Source organism: Drosophila sulfurigaster, chromosome 2L (assembly GCF_023558435.1).
Source record: "Drosophila sulfurigaster albostrigata strain 15112-1811.04 chromosome 2L, ASM2355843v2, whole genome shotgun sequence".
In the NCBI taxonomy this organism is placed as follows: domain Eukaryota; kingdom Metazoa; phylum Arthropoda; class Insecta; order Diptera; family Drosophilidae; genus Drosophila; species Drosophila sulfurigaster.
Window position 1 is genome coordinate 16,833,350 of NC_084881.1, and position 12,266 is coordinate 16,845,615.

The following is a 12,266-nucleotide window of genomic DNA, read 5'->3' on the forward strand; positions in this document are numbered from 1 at the left end:
ATTGGAAATGCATATTTATATGAATGTAAAAAGATATAACATTTATTGTTATGAAATATTTTTAAATTGGTAAATCCGCATTAAACTCATTTAATTGTTTCTGGTAAAGTTAAATGACGTAGCATATGTTTTTTCCTCACTACATTTAATTTCATGTTCCACTAAATTAATTTCAGAAATATTTCAAAATAAACTTGAGAATTGTTGCGTAGTGTAGCTTTGCTAAGCAGCCCGAAGTTTAATGATCTTGAGTACTGGCAGATTTTAGATACGAATGGTTATTATTATGATTATATTTTTTTTTTGGCAAAGCAATTTAAAAGCAAAGCTACACTTCCAAAAAATTAGATATATACTTAGAAAAAAAGGAAAAGAAGAAGAAAAACTTTCACAATTTTTACTTTCGTCGAGAGTCGCTCGCATTCTAATGCCTGAGCAGAGCGACAACAACAATAGACTCAGCAGCAGCAGCAGCCAAAGTAGCAGCAACAGCTGCTATGGGTCTATGGGGCGATGGGGCTGCGGTCGAAGTTGGTGTCTCATTAAGTTGTTTGGCTGCTTCTGGCCAAGATCGTTGGCCCCATTACTAAGCCTAGTCTAAACTAAAGTATAAGCCAAAGCTGGCCTCAAGTCATCTTTTAATAATATGTACAAAGAGGTAAGTGCAACACAACGTTATGCTCGCATAAACATTGAAAGCAATCGCAATCGTCTTTGGGTTCGGGTTTGGGGACAACACGGGGAAACGGAAGCCAAAAAGACAACAAGAGATTTACATCTATGCCACATGCTAATCAACGTAAAAGAACGCACTCAACTCAATTCCACTTGGTTTGTGGGTGAAATTTGATCAGTTCACAGCTCGCATTCAAAATGGGTGAAGGTGAAGTCCACAAGACACATCTCTGAAGAATAGAGTAGACAACAAAGTTTCAGTCTCTATCCAACCCAGCTGATGAGAAAGTTTTTCCAACTTGGTGATCTTAACGCTCACTTGATTTCTGTGTTCTAATAATAACAGACTTAACAACAATGGACCTTTCTTATGTTGATGATGACCACGATGATGATGATGATCATGTTGATGATGATTAAAAATGCCTAATGGCTTTTATATGCAAAATTCATTTAAGCACTTCCCCTTCCTATTTAGTTTTTTGTTTTGGTTTTTTTACAGACACTTCAATCAGAAAGTTTTTGGATGAACATTTCTCCATATTGGGCAAACTGAAGTTGAAACTTAAAAGTTTATGCTTGTCTCCATTGTGTTGTTTTGTTGTCATTATTATTATTATTATCTTAGCTGTTGGCTGTTGTCTGTTGGCTGTCGACTGTTGTTGGTTTATCTTGCTTGCTTCCGTTCAAGAACCCAGAAAACAAAACTGAAAACTTTGTTGACAACATTTTGTGCCACTTTCATGCAAATTGTCCGTTGACTGTTACCTCTGCCCGTTGTCCATTCCATCCATCCACTGTTTGTTTGTTGTCGCTGTTCTTGCTATCATTGTTGTTGTTGTACTTACTGTCGTTGTTATTGTTGCTGCACTTAACATAATTTCGTAACACGCTGTTGTTGTTGCAGTCGTAAAACGCAACGACGTTTTTATTCTTGATGGTATCATTAAACACACAAAGCTTTTCTTCAAAACTTAACTCCACACTTATTATGCTTCATGACTCTTAATGAAGTTGTCGCTGTTAATGAGCATAATGATCATGTTGATGACGATGACGACATTTAGGTGCCTTTGGGACAGTTCAGTCAAATTGCAAAGCCATCAAATATTGGCATGGAAAACAAGCAATAGTAAGTCTTTGTTTTAATATGACGTACAACTTTTTTTATAGCAAGGTTAAGATTAATAGACTGTTGAGAAGTTTGTAATAATTTTACATTTATTTTATACCCTCCACCCATTGGGTAGAAGTGAAAAAGCGTTATTTGGAAGCTAGAGTCTCGATTTTCGGTACGTACAATAATAAGAAATCATAAATATTATTTCTGAACATTTGGAGGCGATCAGATACGAAATGCTTTGGCTGAGTACTCTATGTGGTTTATTTTGAATGGAGTACTATATAAACATACCAAATATGGCGTATATACCAATATATAAATTTAGCATTTTTGGGGTATATTAATTTGGTATATTTTAAGAATAATACCGCACTCTTATGAGCTTATTCAAAATGGATTAGCTTTTATTTGTCTTAAACTTAAAATAAAAGGTTTGTAGTGTGTAAAATGGCAATGTCTTCTAAGCAATCAATCTTATTAGCTAACTAAGAAAATAATTTTGAAGATTTTCCAATTATTTAATTTTTTTTAATGGTTACCCTGTTCTTGTTTGCATCTTTCCCTTTAAAGTAAGTAAAACATTACTGCATAGAAATGTTTATATATTTACGTCGATGCTGCAGCTTTCCAGTGCTTAATCTCTGCTTATTAAGCATATTAATTGTTATTTAATAGGCACAAACTAAACGTTGATTAATGCGCATAATAACTTGCAAGTATTACAAATGAAAATACCGTCATAAAATCAGCATAATTTTCCAGCTGTAAATATAGAAATCCCGCCATAAAGTCAACATAAGTTTTCCAGTTGTAAAAAATGGAAATATCAATTAATTTTATTGATTGTCTTTAAATAGTTTATACAAAAACTTAAGAGCTACAATACTAAAGGCTAATCGGCTGTTTATCAAAAAGTACTAAATGCTAGAATCATATTAAAAATTTGCACAGCTAATAAATAGTCCTAAAATTAAGTGTTGTGTAAATTTGCATAAATTACGGTATTGCCAGAGAGTCGTGTGGGTTGAAATTGCAAAAGTTGTTGTTGCTATTGCTGCTGTTGTTGCTGCCACACAATCGATCCCGTGAGTACCGTTTGCCAGTTGGCGTCTTCGACAAAAGAAGTGAAGAAGGAGATGCAGATGAAGCTGAAGATGGTACACTGGCCCAGCTATGTATATGCCCAGTCGTCTTCAGCTAAATGGGTTAGCCAGTTGCTGCCGCAGGGGGAGGCAAGCGTTGTTGTTGTTCGTTGTGGTTGTTGGTTGTTGTTGCTGTTTTCTGTTGCATTCAGCAAGACAAGTGGGCATAGTTAGCTGCAGAACTGGGAGTCGCTCTGAAGGTTGTAGTTGCAGTTGCAGTGTCTACAAGGTGCACTGATATTGCTGCTGCTGCAGAGCACGGGGCAGTGTCTTGTGCGGCAGATGGGCGGCGGGGCAGCCGTGAGATGTTAAATGCGATTGTCGCTTGCTGCTGCTGCTGCGGCGTTGCAGCAGAACGATGCAAATGCTGATGATTATCACAGATATGGAAACAGTTACCAGCACGCTGCCCAGATTGGCGCTTATATAACGCAGCGAGGCGGCATAGACTACAAGAGAGAGAGAGAGCGAAAGAGAGAGGGAGGGGTATAGAGGGAGTGTTGCAGTTGCAGTTGCAATCACGATTGTCAGTTATGCATCTACTTACACTCATCATCATTTGCATCCGCCTTGGCCCGAGCGGACGTCCAGCTTGCACCATTATAGCCATGACCCCCCGGCCCCTGATCCACAACTAGTTTGGCATACTTTGTGCCCAGCTGCTCCAGCAAACGTCCCTGTGCCGGCGCCTCGTCCGCCGCCTCCACATCCAGTGCAGAGGCCAAGTTGTTCAGCTCGTTGAGGCGACTGAGGCTGAGAGCTCGCTGTCCCTGCTGTCGATTGGCTGTCAGTGGCTTCTGTTGCGGTTGTTGTGCCAGCTGCTCTATCTCATCCACTTCCTCTTCCTCCTCCTCGTCTGTTGACTGCTGTGACTCCTCCTCCAGCTGGCCCTGACCCTCGTCCAGCTCTGGTGCCTTTGTTTCCATCACCACAGCTGGCTGCTCAATCGATTCGTATGCCGGCTCCTTCAGCACCAATTCGCTTTTGTTCACATAGCGCATCTGACGCAGTTCTCTGCCCAAACGTTCGTCGTCCGGCTGGAAGGGATCGTTCTGCTCCACGGCAGCTGCCACGCCAGCATTCTTGCCAGGCACCGTGAAGCTGGCACGCACCGTCTGAATGCCCGACTGGTAGCTGCAGACAACCACGAAGCTGTGAAGAACCAAATCATTTTATTTCCCACTTATCTTCCCCTGTTTCAGCCTCTTACCGCCTGGTGCTGTGTGTGAAGATGCCCAGATTCTCTTGCACTGTGATGAATGTCTCCACGGTGTTGGTCTCCGGTTTGACCATGCTACCACATAGCTTGTGATCGATGCGCATCGTGTACTTATCCGCCGGATCGTTGGCATTGCCCTTAATGCCACAGTCGCCGCCATCGACGACAATTCGACCACCGAAGTATGGTCCAGTTTCCACCTCAATTTCTGAGGCATGCGCCAGACATTGTGTGGCATGGGCGGAGACTAAATGCGGAAGAGGTTTACATGGTAAGTATTGCAGTTAATAAAGTATTACCTTGAACTTAGCTAAGTAAGAAAGCTACAGATAAGTGCTTTTTATATTGAAATATCTTTTTGATACGCAAAATGTTAAGAAAAAATAAATCAATTTCAAATGTAGTTTTAAAATGGTCCAATTGAATTAAATGAAATATTATTGAAATGATTTTTTGCAGAAAAACTTAAATCATTTGAAAATATAAATGGTGTCTTTTTTAAAATTGCTATAATTTAAAATTGTCAATTCTAAGCTTTAATTTCCGAATTTAATGTGGTCTCATGAAAATATTTCAAATTTCGTGTTTAAAATTTGTTATCTAACTCCTAAACAAATTAATTAATTAACCAATTTCAATGTGTAATATAAGTCTAAAACAAACAATAATCTCCCAGTACAAAATTTCGTCTTCTAATCCCACAACTAATCATTTAGCTTCTTAGCTTAATGTTTATAATTTAAGTCTAAAGCAACTCCACTAATTTTGGTGTTTAAAATTTGGTATCTATTTCTAAAACAATTTGGATAGTTAACAAACTCTAAACTATTAATTTATTTTTAAAACTAATTTGCTAATCTACGGGTTTAAATTTGTTAACTAATTATAAATTAAATAGTATAATTTACAAGATTATAATTCTGTTTGCTGATTCCAAATGAAATTGAACAATTATTAAGATTTGCTTTTCTAATTAACTTCTAAAACAAATTGAGTCATTTGAAAGTTTATCTTTTGTAAACAAATTCTATAACTAGTCGTAGAATTTCCCAGCATATAATTGGCAATTTTATTGTAAAACAAATGATTATTAAAAATTATACAAAATGATGTATAAAAAGCTTTAGCTATGTCCCTCTTATAGTTGTCTGTGTTTTTACCAACTCTAGCATTTTATCAACTTTAAAAGTTTGATGTACTTTTTAAGTACTTTGTCTACAGCTTGTGTGCGTTGTCTACTTACAGCCCTTGGTGGGTATAATGATGCTTTGGCCGGGCAAGTGAGAGGCAGCCGCTGTTGCGCCTCCACTTTCAATCTCGTTCTCATCGTGGAAGTCGGCGCGTGCGCTGCTGCTGCGTAGGCGTCGCGGTTGCACCGGACGGATGTGGAAACTGTATCTGGTGGCCATGCGCAGATTGTCGACGGCGGCGGCAAAGTGTTGCACTTGATGAGTACTGGCAGTTGACATGGATGAGAGTGGACTGTATAGCAAAGCTAACAAAGCAGAGCATCAGACAAAACTTACTCAGCATCCAGAGATGGCAACTCGGCTATGCTGCCATTCACCAGTTTAACGCGACAACGTTGTGGTCCATAGTTCTGCATTTCACAGTAGAAGATCTGAAAGGCTTTGGGTGGTTCCACATCATCGCTCATATTTGTCACGGCATTGGCATTGGCATTGCCATTTGGCCCATTTGAATTGGTATCTGTGTCATGGGCCGACGTCACGAACTCAACTTCCCAGGTCAAATTCACCGATTTGTAATTTGGTTCACCAGCCACGCCGCGTATCTCTGCAATAGAAGAGGCCCAAATGGGATTCCGAAATGGGGGTTACTCGCATCTACATACAGTATGTAGAATGGGGTTACTCGACAGCAGATGCCGCAACACAATTGTTGCTGTTTCTGCTCTTGCTGCTGTTCATTGAAGTCGAAGCCCATGTCGATGTTGCTGCTCTTGCATGCAAATCAGTTAGCAACCAAAAGAAAAAGGCAAAAGTGTAAGAAAAGGTGGCCCAAGAACTTGTTTCACAAAAAAATGTAGTCTACTGCAACAAGCTTTTGGTTTAGTTTTGTTTGCTTGTTGTTCGTTTTTGTATTATTATTATTTCTGTGACTGTTGTTGCTGGAGTTGTGCTTCAGGTGATGGCTGATTTGGCTGGAAGTGTGCTGGGTATTAGCATGTCTAGCTAACAGATTGAAGATGCTGCCAGCAGCCAGCTGTGTGTTCTACAAATTCTCATTAAGTGCCAGTAATGGTCGTAGTCACTGTCAATTGGTTAACTGGAATCATCTCTAGATCTTTGACTAACTGCGGGCACATTAAAGACCCGAACTCCATAAATAAATAAAGGAAAACAAGAGTCTACAGTCCAATGCATGTTAAGGTAGTCAAATCGCTTGATGAGGAATTAATAGGGGGCATTAAATAATGATTTGAGCACATTTAAAAAGCCTTTTAAGATTGTAGCTTTATTATAGCTATTGATAGACTTTGAAAGCTAATTTTATTGAAATGCCAAGGCAGATCAATCAGCTAAACGCTCATAAAATTTAGATAATAAAAACCAGGTGGAAAATCAAAAACAAAGTGTCAACTTATTGATGAATTGCGTAAATGTTCAATAAAATGAATACCAAAGTGCAATAAATATATATGAATATTTTTTGATATTTAAATAGAAATAAGTGCAGTAATATATACAAATTCAGTTTAATCAAATTACTAGTAAAAAAACAACTATTATTTTAGTTCAATTAGGCAATAAGAAAAAATTTAAAAACATTGAAGAAAAGTCTAAATTAAATAAACTAAAATATCGTTATTAGTTATAATAATTAAATTGCACTATTGCCCTTTGAGTACAAGAATTATGAGAAATAATTAAAATTATTTTCATGTAAAGGAATAAACTGAAAGTCAAGACGTTAAAAGCCGCAATATTTAGTTTAGTGATCTTCAAAAATGTTGAACTTATTTGGTAGTCCGTAAACATAAAATAACGTTTATTAACGTTGCGGTAATTGCAAAAGATATGTTAGTTTTATTTTTAGCAATTACTCGTTTTAATGTCAGCAATGCGCTAAATAACTCGCAAATCAAGTCAAGTAATTGCAGCCAAATTTCTACTTTGCTAAAGCACAAATCAATGCCACATTTGAGGCATACAATCTTCAGACAACAACAGCAACACCAACAGCAACCACCAACAGCATCAACTTCAGTTACAGCTTCTCCGCCTTTGCGTCGTCGTGTGTATTTAAAGTGCATTTTCTCTATTTCTGCTTAGCAGAACCTTGCATAATGTGCAATTAGAAATGCCATTTTCTGTGCTAAGCAGCTGAAATGTTGTCTGGATGTTTGCCAGCATCTTGTTTGCTCCACGTTATAGCTGCTGTTGCTGCCATGGTTGCTGCTGCAGTGGTTGTAGTTGCTGTTGCTGTCTGTGCTTGTGCTTGTGCTTTTTCCCATGTTGAAATCATTGACACCAATTTTGAATTCGCCAGGCCGCCTCCGTGTTGTATTCGGCATTTAGGCGAAATTCACACAGAGCATACAAACATAAAACAACAACAGCAGCGACAACAACAGCAGCAGCGGCAGCGACAGCGGCATAAAAAAATATAAGAACAACAACAAAATAAACATGGAAAAGTGAAAATGCAAGGCTGGCAAACAGTTGGCACAAATTCTGAGCGATGCGAAATGCCATTAGAACAACCAACATCAAGGTGGCGACAACTTTATCTTGCCAATGCGCCTCCTCTTCTCTCTCTCCCCTTTTCGTCGGCGACTACAAGTCTCTTCTTCATCTTTGGCGATGACAGCTAAGAAAACTGATTGGAAAACTGTCTGTCAGCGTTGAATGACAAACTGACCATGGAAGTTGCAGCATCAGCAAATAAATCGCCTGATTAATGATATACAATACCACAAATATTGTGGTTCAGTGAGCGAGATTTTTTTATTTTGGTTAGTGACTGCAACATGACGTTGCACATTGCCAGCCAAATGTGTGGCATGTGTGTTATGCAATTGCTTTGCAACAGTTCTGGATTTGATTTGTTTTGGGGCTTTTGGTGTCGATTTAATAGTGTCAGCGGGGGGGTTAAGCACTGACATTTGCTCTGGCCTAATGACACTTTTGCTCTCGGCAACTGACCATTAAAAGTTGCCGCAATTTCCGCCACGTTTGTGTTTGCTGCTGCTGTTGCTGCGGTTCTTTCTGCTTTGTGGTGATGGGCGTGGCGGCCTCTTTTTGCGGTTTTGCGCTGTCTGTGGACAGGAAACGTTTGTACAAAGCACATTTCCTTGGCTATGCGGAGTGCTCTTGATTGGCAGAAAATAGCTAAAATTAGTGTTAGCGGCAAGTTCGTTGCCTAAGTCTTTTGTTTTTGTATGCACTCGCAAAGCGTGAAACAATTTCGCTGCCAAGGGCAACCCTTTTATTTTTGTAGCTATTGCTGACGCTGCTGACGTTGGCTCGTTGCCAAACAAGGTCTCCCCTTAGGGGGCAGATCAGGCCAGGCCAGGGCATTGCACACGTTGCAAGCTCACAAATCGTGACCAAATGCAATTAGGCAGCCCGCAAACAACAGAACAGAATGCCAAACAAGCTTGCCCAGGAAAAAAAGGGGCAAATGCTATGCGGGGCATTCATTCCTTTTTTTTTCTGTTGTTGTTCTGCATTTCTGTATTTCTCTCCTTAGGACTCACCATATTTGCTGTCTGCAGATGTTTTCAATTTTCCTTCTGCCGCTGTTGTCTTTGACGACGTCTGCGCCGCCTGCTTGGGCTCTGTCAACGATTCATTGTGGTTGCTGTTGATGCTGCTGCTGGTTGCTGATATTCGGGCGCGTCGCTTTGCGGTGGTCGCAGCAGCAGCATCTGGCATTGCCGGCAACAGCAATAGCAACAGCAGCAACATCATCGGCAGCAACTTGCAGCTGCTGCTTACCATTGATTTGTTTGACATTATTTCGCTTCTTTTTTTTTTGTGTTTGTTTGTTTGTTTTGTTGCCCTGATTTATGAAATTTGTTGCATCAAATGTGTGTCAATTGGGCGGCACAAATTGTTATCGGGTTTGTTTTAACTATAATAATTTAATCTTTTTTTTTATTTTTGTATTCTTTCAGTTTCTTTTGTTGCTGTGCCACACACGACCAAAAATTTCACTTCTTTACACTGAACACTTTTGCACAGCCGAGCACACTGTGAAATTATTAATAATAGCAATAAATAAATAATAGATAGCTTATGCTATTTTCCGCGTTTGTCATTTGTTTTGCTTTTTGTATGCTGAACGAAATACTTGAACGACAAGCGCTACGGGATGAACGATAACCGCACGCCTTCGATGGCGTCCCACAACTGAAAGCAGCTTAGCGTCTCAGCTGCGCACGAAGCTCGCCGAAAACCAAATAACAGCTGTTCCGAACAACCAAACAACGCGCAATGCCAAGGCCGCTCGTCGAACAGGGAGAGCGAAAGACACACAGAGAGAAAGAGAGAGACTTTGAGTAAGCGAGTGATTGAAAGCTTTTCAGAGCGAGCTTTCTCCTATCATATGCTAACCATATGCTGCAGTTTGTGATTGTTACAGCGGCTAGCAGCTCTTGTTATACTAGTAGGCATGACGGGGCAGTTAAACATTGGTATTGCAACAATATTTTATACCATAAATTTGACTTTTATTTATTATGTTTATTCTTCAATTAAGTTCTACTGTATAAAGTGCCATCAGAATAATTGTGGTCTGAAAACTTATATACTTAGCTTTTATTCTTTCAGAAAAACTTATTAATATGCAGAACAAAATTATTCAGAATAGTTGCTACAACCATGTTGTTGGTGGTCTAGCTGCTCTTGATTTCCTGTGGATTTACTTATTTATTGAATAACTTATTCAATGACTTAAATACTATCGCTACAGTTCAAGAATATTTTCTAGTGTGTTTTATGCAACACAAAATTCTATTTTGTAGTAACTAACTAATAAATATTAATGATAACACATTAATAATAAAAATTGGTTTTATTGTGTCACAAAACTTATATAGAGGAGAAGTGTTGGCCAGCGGATAGACTCTTAGAATACTCATCATTTGTAGCTAATCTTTTCACCATTCACCTTACCCGCAGCATTTTGATATATGCAGGAACATTTCGATTATAGTATTTTATTTAATATGGGTGCAAGAGATGTTGTGTTCGTTTTTGTATAGCACGCAAAATTAATCATACAAATACTTGCTTAGTGTATTATTGACGCTTGAAACAGAGAGCTTTATTTTATTTTTTTATTCTTTGGTGCACTTTTATCGAGAATTGTATACTTTTGTCATTAGATTGGTACAAATTGGTTGTCACTTGACAGCCTTGCGTGTTGTTGCTGCTGTTGCTGCTGTTGCTGCTTTGGTTGCTGTCGCTGTTAGTGTTGTTGTTATGGCTGTTGTTATTTGAGCTAACAACAGAAATGTTAAGCAGAAACTCGACGCGCGCTTATCAGCAGCCGCTTATCGGTTTATGGAAAACTGTGTGAGTTTTTCATCGTCGATGTCGCCGGTTTATTTTTTTGTTGTCTCTCTGCTTTTCTCAAATGTTACACGCGCTAAATTAAAAATCCATATTCAAGCGAAAAACCTTTTTATATAATTAAAGCAGACGACAAACTCAAACAAGCTGCTTATAAATATCTTTATATATTAGTTGTTGTTGTTGTTGTTATTGTGGTGCTTGTTATTGTTGTGGTTGCTATTGAAAACCACACAGAGAATCACTTTCCCTTTTTGGCCACGTTTGCCTATTGTTTCTTTTCCCAGCGTTATTGTTGTAACTGCTGCTTTGATTAATGCTTAATCAGCAATATTATTGTTATTAGTTTTCTACAGCGCACATTTTTAGCCGCAGACGCTCTTGCATTGGCATTATTCATTCGATTTTCATACACATACATATATGTATATATTTCGCATCGCTTTTGTAGCCACTTCAACTTGAAATCAATTAAAAACGGCGCATAAACAGTTTCTCTTTGATTGCACAAATAAATAAGTAAAGCGTATGCCACACAATTTTGTTCGACATTGTACAATGAATTATTAATAACTTTACAACTTAACAACAATTTGTGTTGCATAATCAAATTCAAAGCATTGGTGGGTGCATTTGTTGAACTCTTATTTTTTTGTATTTTTTTGTTAGTAGTTAATAAATATTTATAAGCTTGCTTTAACCAATAAATTTGATGATTTTCTTTTATGGTATTTAAGCAAAGTAATCAGCAGATGAAGGTAGCTTTTTTATTGTATTTATAATAAGGGAAAAGTTAAAGTAGCTTTTACAAAAGTTTAGATAAATAATAGGTAATTTTCAAGTTTGACAATATCGATTTACGGCTATTAGTTTAATTGTATTGTTTTTAGCTACAATGTCATTTGATTCTCATAGAGGTATTTTACCTTTTAAGCAAGTATTTCTAGGTTTAGCCCATCTATAGTTTATACATTCCATAATTTCCCATTTAATTTAGGCACTTTGTGGCATTAACTGTCCGCCTCTATCGCGATCTAGTTAAGAACCTTTATTATTATTATTTATTTTTGTTTTTTCTTTTGTGGTGTGCTGGCCTATTTCGAGCTTAGAACTTGTTAATTCACTAACACGCAATGTAATTTCCTATTTAATAATGAATTATGCACACAATTCATATGATAATTAGACGTCAACTTAGCGTATACTTACTTGTAATAATAATATATATAGAGTGAAAAGGAAATGCGTAAATTTTTATGACATAAACCCAAATTTCGGTTGGTATGTCAAGGTCAGCTAACTGATGGCTTTCGACCATTATGTAATGGGCCACCTGCGTTTGTTCTACGCGTATGACGTTAGCAAATCCTTAGAGCGACATTAAAGGACAGTGACCGCTGCACGGGTCAAGTGCCGAACCTAGACCTAAAGTTTGTTTGTGCCCACCATAACAGACAGGCTTCATGAATATTTTAATGTAGTCTCTGCGGCAAATCACCAAGCAAACAACGTGCACGTAACGTGCACTCGAAAGAAACACATTCCACTAATTTCATTAATTAAAA

At 38.2% G+C, this 12,266-nt stretch overlaps 1 protein-coding gene across 2 annotated transcripts in view; it reads right to left on the bottom strand.

Moving 5' to 3' along the window:
• Window positions 1-2,615: 2,615 nt before the first annotated feature.
• The window catches only part of LOC133835369 (uncharacterized), a 48,690-nt gene continuing 39,039 nt past the window's right edge, over window positions 2,616-12,266 (bottom strand). Inside the window, exons 1-6 of one of the 2 annotated variants that reach the window (XM_062265397.1) lie at window positions 8,883-9,542; window positions 5,686-5,956; window positions 5,403-5,614; window positions 4,151-4,406; window positions 3,488-4,092; window positions 2,616-3,389 (exon numbers count right to left, since the gene is read on the bottom strand). In XM_062265397.1, coding sequence (XP_062121381.1) covers window positions 3,163-3,389; window positions 3,488-4,092; window positions 4,151-4,406; window positions 5,403-5,614; window positions 5,686-5,956; window positions 8,883-9,141 — 1,830 coding nt within the window. In that variant the 5' untranslated portion in view covers window positions 9,142-9,542 and the 3' untranslated portion in view covers window positions 2,616-3,162. Of the gene's footprint in view, window positions 3,390-3,487; window positions 4,093-4,150; window positions 4,407-5,402; window positions 5,615-5,685; window positions 5,957-8,882; window positions 9,543-12,266 lie in introns of those variants that run through there. The other variant, XM_062265405.1, reaches the window with a different exon arrangement.